The sequence below is a fragment of the Arabidopsis lyrata genome, assembly GCF_000004255.2.
Source record: "Arabidopsis lyrata subsp. lyrata unplaced genomic scaffold ARALYscaffold_1, whole genome shotgun sequence".
Taxonomy (NCBI): Eukaryota; Viridiplantae; Streptophyta; class Magnoliopsida; order Brassicales; family Brassicaceae; genus Arabidopsis; species Arabidopsis lyrata.
In genome coordinates, this window is record NW_003302555.1 from 21,911,627 (window position 1) to 21,927,093 (window position 15,467).

Here is a 15,467-nt window from a genome sequence, read left to right on the forward strand (position 1 = left end):
TTAGTTATACTTGGACATTATAATTACTTCCACTACAAGAAAACATGTCATTTGCGAGGCAGGTATTCCTCGCAAAAGCGTCGCAAAAGACCCTTTGCATGTCTTATGCGATGAATTAAGATTCGTCGCTAAACTCTCGTCGCAAATCATAATTCGTCGTAGTTTCCATGCAACGTTTGCGACGAAAAAAATCCCTCGCAGTTTCCACGCGACAATCAGTCGCAAAATCGACGCACTGTTTGCGATGAATTTGCATCGAATAAGTCCCACGCAAATTTGCGTCGTATTTGCATTGACGTATTCCTCGTAACCGCATCGCTAGTTAGCAACAAATATGCAAATTACGATGGATATAGTTCTTGAATCCAATTTTAATCCAGTTTCACAAATTAGGTTTGTTTTTGTTTTAATCCGTAATTAAAATTAACACGAAATTAAACTGAAATCAAAAGCAAATAGTAATTAACATTGATTAAAACTGAAATAGTTTGATATTGACAAAAAGTAATGTTGCCGATAGATTTAGGTTTATAATACAACAAAAAAACCAAAATCATGGGATCATGCTTGAGGAGTACCCTGAGCTGTTGCAGCTTCCTCTGTTTGGTGTCGTGGTTACTCTGTTTGGGCTTCTGCTCCATGCGTTGGAGGTCTTTGAGCCCTAAGTGCTGTTGCTAGAGCTGGAAAATCTTGCGCTACAATTTCAAAGAGATAATCGTAGCCATGGATCCGTCTAAGAAGGTCGTTGTTTCGTTTTCTCTCCGCTTCATAGGTTTGCCGATCAACATAATCATCTGAAGTATGTGGAGGATCAAATGATGAAGCAGATGGGATAACTTGAATAGAACCAACACCATAAATCCGTCCCTTTTTATTCTTTGGAGCACCCTGGAAAAAACATGGTGAAGAAAATTTGAATAGATAACAAAACCAGAAGATAAAATAGTGACTTAGAAGAAGATGCATATCACAACTTAGAAGAAGATGCATATCACAAAAGTCTAAACAACACCAAAAACAGGCGTATGTCACACACACAAAAAAAGAAACAGATATGTATTCAATATAAGAAAAAGATATGTCAGCAAAACCACATATCTTTAGACAGAACATTACTTAAAATTCACTTAAACCATCATTAAACTATTGCACCTCTGATCTTAATAGCCAAAATGTTCAATGATATAGATAGATATGATGTTAAAACGATGATGAAGATTGAAGAAGACTCAAAGAACTCAAACAAGATTGAAAAATAAATAGGTATATGTGAATAAGCAAGTAGGTCCATATCTATATACTAATAGAGTTAAAAAAATAATACCTCCAACAAAATATTGTTCTTCTCAGCTATGGATAGGCCACCAGGCTGGTCAGAGTGTCCTGGAGAGAGCTGAGACTCCCGCTCTGCAATCTTGGCTGAAACTTCTTTGCAGATTTGCTCAGCTAAACCGTCAACGAAAACTCCATTCTTTCTCTTGTGAGTCTGCTCCATTATCTCGACAATTGGAGGGAGTACACCTCCATTCTTCTCAGCCTACATGAAAGTTAAAATAATAATCATTATCAAGAAACTGGAATATGAAATTAAACGTGAAAAGCAGAAAATACTAACGCTTTCTAATGCACGACGTGCATAAGTCTTCTGCCCTGAGGTGTGTCTACTCGTGCCGTGACCGCCCACGCTTGTGTTGCGAGCTTTAGAACACTTACCACTTTTATCTTCTGAATGTGGATCAATCCAAAAAACTTTGAGGCCCTTCCATACCTCTGGATCCATCCACATAGGCATTGCTTTATTACCTAACGTCTTCCACTTACTTTTCCACTTGCTAACTAGTATTGTTGCTGTGAAAAAGGAAATAAAATTAATCAATACATGAAGAACAAATTACAAACTACTTCAACAAATAAAAAATCAAAACTCTAATCAATTACCGTAAACATATGAAACCAAGTGTCAACAATCTTCTTAGGTGTCTGTGAGATGTTGGCGTGTGGTTCAGTGAAGAATCCTTTTATACAATTGGAGACCACCTTCCCAACTTCATTATCGATCTCAAACCTATAGAAAACAACAAAAGTTAGTAATTAAATGTTGTCACTGTATTGAAAATACACAGAATACAAGTTAAGACGTTACCATTGTGTTCTTGGGGGACACTTAGGGTCTAATTTTGTAAGTCCAGCCCGTCCCAGGCTTACAAGAAGCTCTTCGAGTGTTAACTGTCCCATTTCGTAATGCGCTTGAGCTTCAGGTGGGGAAGGAGCCTGAGTAGAAGACTGATCTGTCTCTTGAACTGGAGTGGAGTTTGGTGACAAGGATGGGGTCCGTGGCAACTGTGAAGTTATAGTAGGAGAAGATCGTGTAGTCGAATGAGGAGAGGACCGTGAAGTCGTAGCAGCTGTAGACCGTCTTCTATTACTCCTGTACTGTCTATAATGACCCCTTCCCTCCATCTACAATTATAAACACCAAGAACTATCAAATAATATCTATTATACGTATCCAAAATCAATATTGCAAAAGGAACAATCGAGTAATAATGAAACAAGGCATTGAAACCAAAGTAATAAACCAACAACGAAAGTGAAAGCAAATAAATTGAAACATGCCATTGAAACAAAGCAATCAAATCTCTGACCAGCTCTAAGCCTTTACTTGTACCATGAGTGAATGAAATAGCTCACAGAACAAAGCAATAAAATCACCTAGGTAGTAAATTTTGTATATAAGATTCATGAAATAAACATGGAAGAGATATGAAACAACAACACAGAGAAAAAGAAGGCAAGACATAGAGCAGAGAACCATCGACTAACAATCTAAAACAGTAACAAAAGAAGACACATCAAGTTACGACAATACAATAAGTCTGAATCAAGATACAATCAAAAACCTCTTACAAACAACCGATTGACCAGCAAAGAAGCATCAAACGAACATAAATTTCCATCTCTAATATGCATAACATCAGCGATTACAAACCCTAAGTACCAAATAGGCCAAATCGAGGAAAAAAAATTGAGTTTAAAAACCCTCATAAACAATTCAACAAACGATCGACTGAAGTAAGAAGCAAAACCCATGTCAAGAAACAACCTTTAGATTAGAGTGTTTTTACAAGGATCGGTAGGGAGTATTCGAGAAGAGGAGAATTGGGGACGAAGATAGTGAGGAGGAATTGAGAATTTGAGACCCAAAGAGAGAAGAAGATACACTGGGAATCAAAGAAAGGAATTAGAGAAGCAGATTCAGACGAACAAAGAAATTGATGAGAAATTATCCAACCCAGAGAGATGATGAGAGCGTTTGGGAATCGCAGAGACAAAGAAATAAGAGGAGGAAGTGGAGACGTTTCTTAAACATATTAATTGTTTAGCCTCGCCAATTCCTCGCAAACGTGACGCCAATATTTTGCCGAAATTTTGGCCAACTCTTTAGCGCGTGTTTTCCCGCAATTTTATTGCGACACGCTGACGCTAATTCGTCACAAATAAAAAAATTAAACGACGAATTCCCAAAAACTCGTCGCAATTTTCATCGCATTGTCTTAAAATTTTAAAAAAATTTTTGAAACTTTGCGAGGAATTTACGAGGGTTCGAAGCTAATTCATTGCAATATCCTCGCAAACTATAATAAGATATGTTTTTAATGGAGATTTACTTATTGATATTGATCAAACTAATGTATTTATACTGTAGGATATCTCATAATGAATGGTTTTAGTCAAAAAAAAAAAATCAAATTTATGTATTTGAGATCTAAGTACTAGATAACATATATGTGAATAAGGAACATCTTCTTATTCAAGATAATTTTTGGAAAGGAAAAAAATTCAAACTTTATTATTCATAATAGAAAGATACAATCATATTAATTCTCACAATCTTCATCATCAGAACCACTATCATATGATTCTGAATCCTCATCAAACTCATCATAGACTTCATCTTCGACTTCCGAATAATCACCAGCTTCTTCTAGTTCTCGATTGTTCTGGTCAATAAGTATGATGCTTTCTAGTGCATGTTCTGGAACATGGATCTCTCCTTGTGTGTTTTGTAATGGTACTTCATCAGAGACTCCAACAATACGTCCTCTAGGTGAAATTTGAATGACAGAGAACCATGATAACCCAGTTTGCCGAATCTTCGGATATGGAATGAAACTAACTTGTTGTGCTTGAGCGGCAAGGATGAAAGGTTCATTTTTAAAACGTTTCTCACCTACCACTATAAAATCGTCTCAAATGCGTCGCAACTTTGCATCGAATCCGTCCATGCAAATTCGTCGCTTATTTGCGTAGCGTTTGCGACGAATTCACTAGTTCCACTCATATTCGTCGCTAAATACACGCAAAAGTTGCGACGAACAAGTTCCACGCAAAGTAGCGACGAAATAGCATCGAATGACATTTCGACGCGTTTTCCACGCTCATTACATGCTATATAGCGAGGCATATTGTTCCTCGCAATAGTTCCACGCAAATCACCTGTTTTCTTGTAGTGTTCTACGAATGGGCTTTAGTTAGACCCATTAGACAACACCTTTCTTCTGTTGGGCCACACCTTAACCACTTAGGCCCACTCCATCTCTTAACTCAAAACACATCTTCTTTTTACGTTGACTCCTTCTTCTTCTTTAGTTGACCTCTCTTCTTCTTCAACCATGACAGCTTCTTCTTCTTGTTCTACTTCAGAACTTCCTTGTTCTTCATCATCACTAACCTAGCTTTCTCTTTTGCAGGGCCAATCAAATGGGTCAATCCCAACAAGAGTTTTGCCAAAGACGAAATTTAGCCACGATTGGTATTCTCTTGTTTAGTAAACTGAAATTAGGGTTTTCTAATTTCATATTTAATTAAGAAATACAAAAAATATATCACGCTTCCTAAATATTTCCTTAATAACGATTCCAAAATCAGAATCGCATAAAAATAGAACGCTTCCTAAACGGAATCATAGCTTCCAAAACGCTTCCTATTTCCTTTTTTTCGGAATCGCGCTTCCACCACGCTTTCGGGCGCTTCCTGAAGCTTCCGATTCCGTTTTAGCTTCCGAAGCGGGAATCGGACTACGGACGGAGCTTCCGTGCTCACACAAACAACCTCTTCTAGTATAAGGGATACTTACTATAAGATAACCTAAATCGTAGTGAAAGACGATAAAACAATGATTTGGTAAATATAATATTATGTAAACCTTGGATATGCCAAATAATTCAGAATAATCATTTGTCCAACTTATAATTAATTATTTAAATACTAGTCCAACTGCAAACAAGAAAAAGTGTTAAAAGTCCAACTATGTATCTCCTAGTACAACTGGACAACTATGAGTATATTCAGCCATTATGGGTCCCACATATTTAATACTATTAAATAAGTACAACCGCCAAACTCAATTTTTTATTAGATATTCTTTTGTTTTTGTTTTTAGATATTCATTTAAAAAGGAAAGGGTTTTACGCATTTTTTTATATTTTCTATGTCTCCTCTCTCTCTCTTACCTTAACTCTCTCTCTCTCAATTGCGAAACCCAGAGACTAGAAAATTTCCGGCGGCGAGAACGGAGATTCCGGCGAGCGAGAGCGGAGATCCCGGCGGCGAACGACTGCTATCTAACAAGGTTGGTGCTTAATTGATTTCTAATTCCTAGATCTAGGGTTTTCGTTTTTGTTTTCTAATTCCTAGATTTAGGGTTTTCGTAATTGATTTATTCCTAGATCTAGGGTTTTCTTATTTGATTTCTAAATTCCATAAGCTCTAGGGTAATTCGTTTTTGATTTGTAATTCATAGATCTAGGGTTGGTCGATTCGGATTTAGAGTTTTGTTTTTAAATTGCCGATTCTTCTTGATTTTCTGCAGTGAGAATGCCAATCAGTTATACTCAAAGCTCCGAATCAGAACCGAGTGAAGATATGAGCTGGGCAAGAGCTGACGGTAATTAGGATATTCCGAGATATTGTTTCTGTGGAACCTACGTTAAGCTTGTTGTTTGCACCACTAGCAATAATCAAGGAAGAAAAGAATACAAATGTCCAAATTCTGAGGTATGATGATAATTTTTCTAACTATAGTGATGAGTAATTTTGAGTTTATGTGTTTTAAACTGATGATTATGCTTAGGATGGTGGAGAACACCTGCAAAAGTGGTGGGATGATGCGGTTAATGAGGAGTTTACTGTCGTCCATAACAAATTTGAAACCCAGAAAGAATCAATCCACCACGCTTACCAAAATCCTATGTTGGAGTCAATTCGCGAGTCTGTTCGAAACATGCGTGCTCAAATCGATGATCTTGAGAAGCGTTTGGAGGAGAAAGAAACTGAGATTGGCAAGCTGAGGGAGTTGCTAGCTAAGTGGTAGTTGTTGTATGATTATGTATTTCTCTAAATATTGGTAGACTTCTAAATTTTCTAATTTCCCTATGTAGACTAATTAACTAAAATTGCCTAAGTGTTTCAAAATTGTATGTTTTATTCTTAAATTGATTGGTCTATGTTTTCACCAAATTCACAAACAGTTGTACCAGTAGTTGTACCGTGAATAGTATTCACTGAATACCAGGCAGTTGTACCAGGCAGTTGTACCAGGCAGTTGTACCAGGCAGTTGTACCATGAATACCAAACAGTTTACCAGGCAGTTGTACCATGAATACCAAGCAGTACCATGAATACCAAGCAGTTGTACCATACACACTTGTATCTAATACTTTGTACAATCACTTAAATAGTTTTAAATTACCAAAATATAATATTAAGTACTTAACAAAATAATCCTAATAGTACCAAACACAAACTTGTTCAAAAAACACTACAAGAATATTGAGTTTTAATAGCATTAAAAGATAGTGTTTTATGTATTGTTGCTATAATTGACTTACCCTTTATTTTTTCTTAGCGTTTCTAAATTTATAAACGCTATAATATGTTGTACAGATAAAAAAATTATGCGCTGACTCAAAATTTTCGCTTAAAAATCTTTTAACATGGTATTTGATAGCATATACATAACTAAAACGTTATGATAAAACTAGCGGAAAAAATAATTCATTGACCGCCTAAACTAAAATTAGGGCTCCAAAATTATCTTTAGTATATTTAATTTTTTTTTCTTTCACTCTATTCTTGTCTAATGAAACTTTCTATCTTCTTTCGCTTTTCTCGTCGTCTCCTTCACTCTATTCTCGCTCAATCCACTTCTTCTCTTTATTTCGTCATCTCTTCGTTTCTTCATCTCCTTCCTCATCTTTTTCACCTTCTTCTTCTTCTCCCTCTTTTCTCGTCTTCTCCAAAAACTCAACTTTTTCAGATCTAATTTTTTTTTTTAGATCTCGTCGGCCTTTTATGATGTACCGCTAAAGTAATCGAAGAAGACGTTGATAGTTCTTCGACAGTGGCAACTGGCAAGGGATCTCTTCCGTCCACACTAGCTCCATCTCGTCTCTTAGATTTGTGGCCGTTTCCACATCTTAGCCGTTAGTGAGTCTCTCCCGAATTCTTCTTAGATTAGGGTTCTCGAATTGTGTTTTTTCATCCATGATTTTTTCTAATTCCTCGTGTTGAGGAGTCCTAACGCGATTGATGAATCTGTGGATTAAAATAATGGATAAAGAAGATAAGTGATGAATCGAGTTGAGGTGAAATCAGATTCGAGGTTAGGGTTGAATCTTTAATTTCTACTAATTTGGGTGTAAGACTTTTACTTGGTTTTATTTGAGTAGACGTGGAAGAAAATCAGTAGACGAAGCGTCGGCTCCGGAAGGTTGACGAATCGAAGAGGAGTTGCTTGAAGGTTGCCAACTTCATCACTATCATCTTCTTATTTCTTACTCTGGTAAGTGTCTTAAATGTTAAATTACTCAATCCATTTTTACTATTTGAGCTGCATAATCTTTGTGTCTCTTCAATTCTCAATACCGTTTTTTTTAGAGCTTATATCGGAAACAGGCATTTTAAATTTATTTCTTTCAGAATAGGCACTATGCACAGTTAAATTAAACAGTAGCACATAACTTACCAAATTCGGACGATTTTACCCTTGGTGAATAAACGGAAAAGTGAAATATAGGTTTGCAAGTGGGTTGATGATGTCAGCAGATATTAGTACATGGTTTACGTAAAAAGGTTTAATTTGTGGAGAAACTGAATTAGGACACTGTAAGACACAGTAATTAATGCTAATTTGTGGACAGGAATCAGCCTACGAAACTGGGTGCTCCAACAAGGATTTCTGCGTTTCATAAATATAAGCCTGGATTGTAAGTGTAGAAAGAGTGTAGTGGGAGGAAAACAAACGCAAAGGTTGTGATGGAAGCAAATAATCGTTAGGAGATAATGGCTACATGTGAGCAGGTAAATGGTGTTTAAAAGCTTCAATGTAATGATGTGTAATTTTGCATTAGTGTTCGATATTTGTGGTTCATGATTAGATAGGAAAGCTAAGTGTTTCACCGCTTAATATGATGCTAATAGTCTAAACATGAGAATGCTAAACCCTAGTCAAGGACGGGTGAACCCAAATCGATTTATATACAGTGGACTATTTATAACAAAAATCTAAAAGAGAAAAACTAAACCCTAGTTGATAGTAAATGGAGAACCCAAACACAATATTTTAACTACTTTACGAGATAAAACTCTAATCGAGAGAACACTAAACCCTAGTCAAGGACGGATGAACCCAAACTGATTAATCTACAATAGGCAATCCATAAAAGACATCTAAAAGGGCAAACTAAACCCTAAATTGTAAATGAGGAACCCAAACACAATGTCTAAACTAGCTTTTTTTTTTTGGTGGGACAATGTCTAAACTAGCTGATGAGATGATAAAAGTCTAAACGAGATAACACTAAACCCTAGTCAAGGAATTGTTAACCCAAATAGAGTAATATATAGTTTCTCATTCACATATTTGTTGATAATTTTTGGCTATCATTTATCCACCATGATTATTATACATAGAGAATTAGCTAACAAGGCTACATCAACATATAATTCCCTATAGGATCACAACATTTCTTAAGGAAAATATATAGTGTTATCAAACATCCAAAACGTCAAGTTTACCAATCACTCATCTTTATATGACATCTCTTGGACTAGTGAGAATTCCATCAAGCTTCTTGAGAAGAAAAAACAGAAGGAGAGCTAAGTTTAATATACTAAACTCAACAAGATAATGGTATGATCATTGAAAAAGTCACAACTCAATTTGACATTAGCCTTTTGTTTGATTAAAGATCTTTAAAGAATCAACGAAAACACAAGACCAAACCTTAAGCAAGAGCAGCGAGCTTAAGGGAAAAAACTTGCCATTTCTACAAATTGAGTAAGCTTCTCCACTTTGGTCACATAGATTCCAGCATTCTCCAAAACCGAGGCAGTTCCTCTAGATAAATATCACATGAAAATCCATAAACATTTAAAGATATAAACAGAACTCAAATCTGAACAGTTCTAAGTAAGAGAGTTGTAAAGAACACATACCCCAACTGAAATCAATCTCGAAATTGCAGGAAAAGAAAAATTGTAAGAAGCCTGAGGAGTACGGTTGATTCTTTTCAGCTGTTGGAGACTCCGCCATGGATCGAACCGCAACGATGTACATAGACCTGGTCATTGAAAAGTTTAGCAGAACGTGAAACATCAACAATACCAAGAAATTAAATGAGCAGTTTCATTATAGAACTAATAACAATCCATATGAACAACATAATTTCACTTTTAGCTTGCAACTCTAGCAAAATCCAGAAAATTTCAAGTGTCCAATATTTGAGTGTATATAAAAGGAGATGCCTAAGCAATATCGACAAGAAATCGTCGGCATAACCTTCGGTAATGTCAATTTATCAACGTAAATTCTAAGAGCTTGTTATCATACAAAATTCAAGGTATGAAACTACCCAGCATCTTTAACAGCTCAAATCCGATATAGTCATAGTAACAGTGCTAAATTTCTACTGATTGACTTTACAGAGATCTCCATGATTGCCTTCATGAATATACAGACCTCGCCATGATGAAATCAATTTTCTATTGATTCAATTTACAAAGCTCGCCGTTAACCAAATACCAACGCCGTCGATTAAATAAATTCTTACCTGCGATTGGGGAAACGCACTTCCGTTTCAACAGTAGATCCGAATCTACAAAGGGACAACGAACTATTCGCCTGCGTTCCCTGCTCGCCACTGCACCATCGGGTCTTATTACGGGGGTTTAAATTACCCTTTCCGACGTAGTCGAGATATTTGGACCCTCAGATCGATGGACTACTGTTGGAGTCAGGCAACTCGAATTCCAAGTTAAAGAAGCTTCCCGGAGCCGCTCACTTCTCGTCTTCACCATTTTTTCTTTCCGACAACTAGAATCCCAATTTGCAAAAGTAGGCATCTGAAGAAGAACTAGAGCCGACACGGACATAAAGAAACAGAAACGTTCAACAATATACCCTTGTTGAATAAAATATTAAGTTTTTCGGTTGATAATGACATCATTACTTTGAGGACAGAGAAGACTTTTCACGTTGGAAAAGTGCCTGTTTTCGTAAGGCATGAAACAAGTACCTAAAATGAAATAAATTTCTAAGACAAATGCCTATTTTGTAATTAACTCTTTTTTTTATATCAGGGATGCATCTCTCTCCACTCAAAAGAGAGAATTAAGAATTTATAGACATGTTTTTGATGATTTGATTTTGGTTTGTTTTAGGTTTATGTTAGCTAAGATCACACCAAATCTTATTCGCTGCGCAGGTAGGATTTGACTACAACGAAATCAAGCATCTACAACAGCAATAACACAAGTCCTCTTAATTGTCGTATTTCTTATTTTTGTTTATGTGTACATCCACCATCAAAATATTATCTTTCGGCACAAACACATAGATTAGAAGACATGTTTTGTTTTGTTGAAAAGTAACGGAACGTTTTAACTGGCATCACCTTATACATAAGCATATATTTGCAATTAGCTTATGTAGTTTTAGGAATATTCACATGTTTTCTCTGTTTTGATTTTCTGTTTTGTTCTTTAGGGTGGTTTTAATGGTGTTTTGTTGCAGGTTTACTTTGATGACATACAAGAACAAGTCATCGATGATCTTATAATTTCCATCTGGTAATTTACCTATGCGTCTGGTAATTTCCATCGTTGTAGCTAAATTCTTTTATTTTGTCAAATAAGTCTTCGACATTTGACTTTTTTTTTATGTCGAAGACTTATTTGAATTTCTTCTCCAGGGTGATTATTTGAATGTGGAAGACTCTAGAGGTATGGTTGTGTGATGAAACGGCATAATCTTTGTGTGGACGAAGCCTCAAAGGAACAATGCACTTGTTGGAGCTCATTCGTCTTCATGGAAGTGTGGTTGTGAACTGCAAAGAAGAAGAAGTGTGGCCATAACAACCCTGATTTTTTTGTTATCTCATTTGTAGTAGAAGCCCAAGAAGAATATTAAGTAGGCTCATATCAAGAATCCGATCTTGCTTGCTTTTTATTTGGTTTTTCTTTTGAGATGGTTTGTTCTTGTTTCATTGAATTTTTATGTTAAAATTTTATATCAATAAAATGATTTAGTTTTTCATTTATTAATATGAATTGATTATAGGAATAAAAAATTAAAAATGCTATTTTAATTCAATTAATTGCATAATACAAATGCTATTTCATTTGAATATATTGCGTGCTAAACCTGCTATTAAAATATTAAAAGTAAGAGTAATTAAACGCTATAATTAGATAATTAATAACAAAATATAATCGCTATTAAACTATATAATATTGCACACGAAAACACGCTATAGTATATTAACAAAATATAGCACCACAAAAAACGCTATCAGAAGCCGTCGACCTATTATCATGGGCGAAGATATAGCGCTTTCTACTCCGCTATCATATCGTTATTTGGCCGCTAAGGATACTCATTTTTCCTGTAGTGAAACAAAATAATATTAAGGTTTTTCCCTACTTAACCAACAACACCAGACACCATCATTACTTCTTTCTCCTTCTCTTCAGCTGCATTTCCACAAATGGTGTCTTAATATGTTGGGAAGCTGCCCTTGTTCGCTTCTGTCCGGTTGCTATTACAGGCCCACCCTCTTGCGGCTTCCTCTTCTTTGTCTTCTTGCCCTTCTTCTTCTCTTTTCCTTTCATCTCTTCCTCATTCTTTTTCTCCTCCTCATCACCTTCATACAATGTACAAAGAAATCAGTTTATTAGTCCACTTTAAAAGTTTAATAATAAATAACCAAGAAACTTCTACACTCACCTTGTTCCGGAACAGTTGGAGACATGGGATTATACAAAACCAATTCCATGGTTTGACTCGGCTGCCCACCCTCAAAATCATTTCTTGTCCCATATTGTGTTTCCAGAGGCGACCCATATGGCGGATACTGAGGACTATGATATCCCTCAGCTGCCACATACACTTCAAGAGTCTTCACTCTATTCTCCATGTCGCTAAACTTCTCCTGAATGGCATGGAAGCCATTGTTTACCACCACTGTTAGTGAGGTAATAGATGCAACAACTTTAGCAATATCGGAACTCTCTTTCTCAGGGACTTCTTTCTCAGGGTCTTCATTCTCAAGAAACTTATTCCAATCTCTCGGGATGCTTGGTCCAGCTGGTACATTCTGTTGGTGTCGGATCCCGCACCAGAAGTCCGAGACCAACCAAAGATTGCCACGTAGTCAAGATAATGGCCCATAAAGGATAAAGCCCATTGGACCCGTGAGCCGAAGGAACGGTCGAAGTGGTTATCACCACTTCGAGAGTCCGAAGTGACTGCACTTCGACATGAGTTCGGTGTAGAAGACACGGGTAAGACGGTTCAAGGACACTTGGGCCAAAAGGCGAGGCCCATGAAGATCAGAGTCAACTCAAATTCAAACATTGAGCATTAAAGTAAAAGAATCAAAACGGACACATTTAAGAGGGAATAATTGTACTTAATTATTCATTTTAATGTCGATTCTCTATGTATAAATATAAAGGCCAATCGCCATGTAAAGGGGATCTTCCTCTCAAGAAGGAAATACTATAGCAATTTTCGTAGCAATTTATAAGTTTTTACATATTCATTTTTGTCCCTCAAGAATAATCTTTCCTACTTAATAAAATACTTGAGTGTGTGAATCCGACATCCACATTTTGGCGCCGTCTGTGGGGAGAGAAGATTCTTGAGTGGTCAGATTTTTTCTTTATCACACTTCCGAGATAAGCAACAATGTCCGGAGGAGACGCCGTTGAGACATCATTGGCCGAAACCCTCAAAGCTATGCAGCAAACCATGTCGGACATATCACAAAAGTTCTCGGATGTGGAAAAGGCCGTCGATACGTTGCAAACATCCCAGGTATCTCTTAGTCAAAACGTCAATACTATACAAACTCGTGTTCGCTCTTTAAGTGCAGGAAACCTTGTGGGAATCCGAAGAGGGATATTCAACTCGCCAAGCTCCGCTGCACGAAATGAAACCAGCGGACAAACAACTCCTGGTGCTACTAATAATGTAGCTCAGACGTTGGAAGAAGAGACACAGCTCGGAGATGAAGAACAACTCGCAGCTCAGTACGAGCAGGAGAACCTCGACCAGTTCGAGACCATGAGGAAGGTTAGCCAGGAATTAAAAGAAATGAAATCAAAATTTCATCAAGCTACAAGCTCGGAGCCAGACATCAATCGAGTCATTGAAGAAGCTAGGCGAACACCTTTCATCTCGCGAATTGCAAGTTTGAGGATCAAGGATTCCCGGAAACTCAAGTTGGACCCTTACAGCGGATTGGAGGATCCAAAAAGCTATCTCGCAACTTTTCTGATCGCTGCTGGAAGAGTCGAATTGGATGAAGCTGATGAGGACGCAGGTTACTGCAAGCTTTTTTCGGAGAATCTATGTGGCCAAGCTCTAATGTGGTTCACCCAATTAGAGCCGGGTTCGATCAGCAATTTCGACGAACTATCAGCCGTATTCTTAAAGCAATATTCCATCCTTATGGATAAAAGCGTTTTGGATGCCGATCTTTGGAACTTATCGCAAGGGTCAAGTGAGTCACTTCGAGTTTTCATCACCAAGTTCAAAGGAGTGCTGTCGAAGCTCCCAAGAATCTCACAGCAATCAGCTTTATCTGCCCTACGAAAAGGATTGCGACATGATTCAAGGTTTAAAGAAGACTTAATACTTCATAAGCCAGACACAATTCAAGATGCACTCTTCCGTGCAAACAATTGGATGGAAGTAGAGGACGAGAAAGAAAATTTTGCCAAAAGAAATAAGCAAGAAAAGCCGGCAATCACCGTCCCTACCAAGAAGTTTGAGCCTAGGGAGAGCAAAGGACCAAGAAAATTCGGGTCGAAACCCTTCAACAGTACTGTCGGAAAGCAATTCCAAGGAAAAGGAAGGTCAAACACTTGGGTCCGCGATGAAAGTTTATATTGCGATATTCATAAAGTAACCGGACATTTAACCAAGGATTGTAGCGTCCTTAAAAGGCACCTTGCGGAGCTTTGGGCCAGTGGAGATCTTTCCAAATTCGATATAAAAGATTTTGTGAAGGAATACCACGAAGCAAAGGAAAACTCCAAAGATCAAGATTCCAAAAGACCAAGGTTATCCAACGAGGAAGAACCAAGGAGTTCGAAGGGTAAGATCAATGTGATTCTAGGAGGCTCCAAATTTTGTCGAGATTCGATAAGTTCCATCAAAAAACATAGACGAAATGTCTTACTCAAAGCAAGCTTGAGCGAAGAAGTTGATTTTCATGGTGCCTCAATATCATTTAACGAAGAAGAAACGCGGCATCTCGAAAGACCGCATGATGATGCTCTAGTCATTACCCTTGATGTTGCTAACTTCGAAGTATCAAGGATCCTTATCGATACAGGCAGTTCGGTCGACTTGATCTTTTTAAGTACTCTAGAAAGAATGGGAATCAGCCGAGGAGACATAGTAGGACCCCCATCTCCATTAGTTGCGTTCACAAGCGAGTCAGCCATGTCTCTCGGAACAATCAAGCTACCGGTCCTCGCCAAGAAGGTATCGAAGATCGTGGACTTCGTTGTCTTCGATAAGCCCACAGCTTACAACATCATCCTCGGGACTCCCTGGATTTATCGAATGAAAGCAGTCCCCTCTACATACCATCAATGTATCAAATTTCCAACATTAAATGGGGTGGAAACAATTCGGGGAGATCAAGAAGCTTCACGGACGTGTTACTTAGCTAGCCATCGTTTGAAGATCCAATAGCAATTAACAAAGCCCGCAAAAGAAGGACTAAGGCAAAAATTTCCTAGTGGGCAGGAAAAAGAGGATGTAGTAGTCGAAGTGGTATTGGAAGAAGACAAACCAGATCGGAAAGTCCGAATTGGAGCAACTTTGACTGGCCAAATAAAAGAAGCTTTGGTCGAACTTTTAAGGAAAAACAAAACATCGTTTGCATGGTCA

At 37.4% G+C, this 15,467-nt stretch overlaps 1 protein-coding gene and 2 long non-coding RNA genes across 13 annotated transcripts; 2 read left to right on the forward strand and 1 right to left on the reverse strand.

Moving 5' to 3' along the window:
* Window positions 1-5,338: 5,338 nt before the first annotated feature.
* On the forward strand, window positions 5,339-6,500 carry LOC110224428 (uncharacterized protein At4g04775-like). The gene is made up of 3 exons (XM_021010488.1): window positions 5,339-5,342; window positions 5,960-6,057; window positions 6,134-6,500. The coding sequence occupies exons 1-3, from the start codon at window positions 5,339-5,341 to the stop codon at window positions 6,371-6,373; spliced, it is 342 nt and encodes a 113-aa protein (XP_020866147.1). The 3' UTR covers window positions 6,374-6,500.
* A 615-nt stretch (window positions 6,501-7,115) lies between these two features.
* On the forward strand, window positions 7,116-11,510 carry LOC110225124. 11 transcript variants are annotated; one of them, XR_002329529.1, is made up of 5 exons: window positions 7,116-7,844; window positions 8,203-8,362; window positions 10,724-10,829; window positions 11,076-11,131; window positions 11,254-11,510. It is a non-coding gene; the product is annotated as an uncharacterized LOC110225124 (long non-coding RNA). The 11 variants fall into 11 exon arrangements; XR_002329531.1 differs by having other exon boundaries at window positions 7,119-7,844; window positions 10,768-10,829; window positions 11,076-11,151; XR_002329532.1 differs by having other exon boundaries at window positions 7,122-7,844; window positions 10,724-10,767; window positions 11,076-11,151.
* Window positions 9,028-10,429, reverse strand: LOC9330009. Its single transcript, XR_002329536.1, has 3 exons — window positions 10,114-10,429; window positions 9,500-9,624; window positions 9,028-9,401 (listed from the first exon to the last, which is right to left on the reverse strand). It is a non-coding gene; the product is annotated as an uncharacterized LOC9330009 (long non-coding RNA).
* Window positions 11,511-15,467: the final 3,957 nt, after the last annotated feature.

Excerpts from the sequence above, each read along its gene's own strand:
- LOC110224428 (XM_021010488.1), top strand. Across the intron at positions 6,058-6,133 it reads ACAAATGTCCAAATTCTGAG|GATGGTGGAGAACACCTGCA; the intron begins GTATGATGATAA and ends GATTATGCTTAG.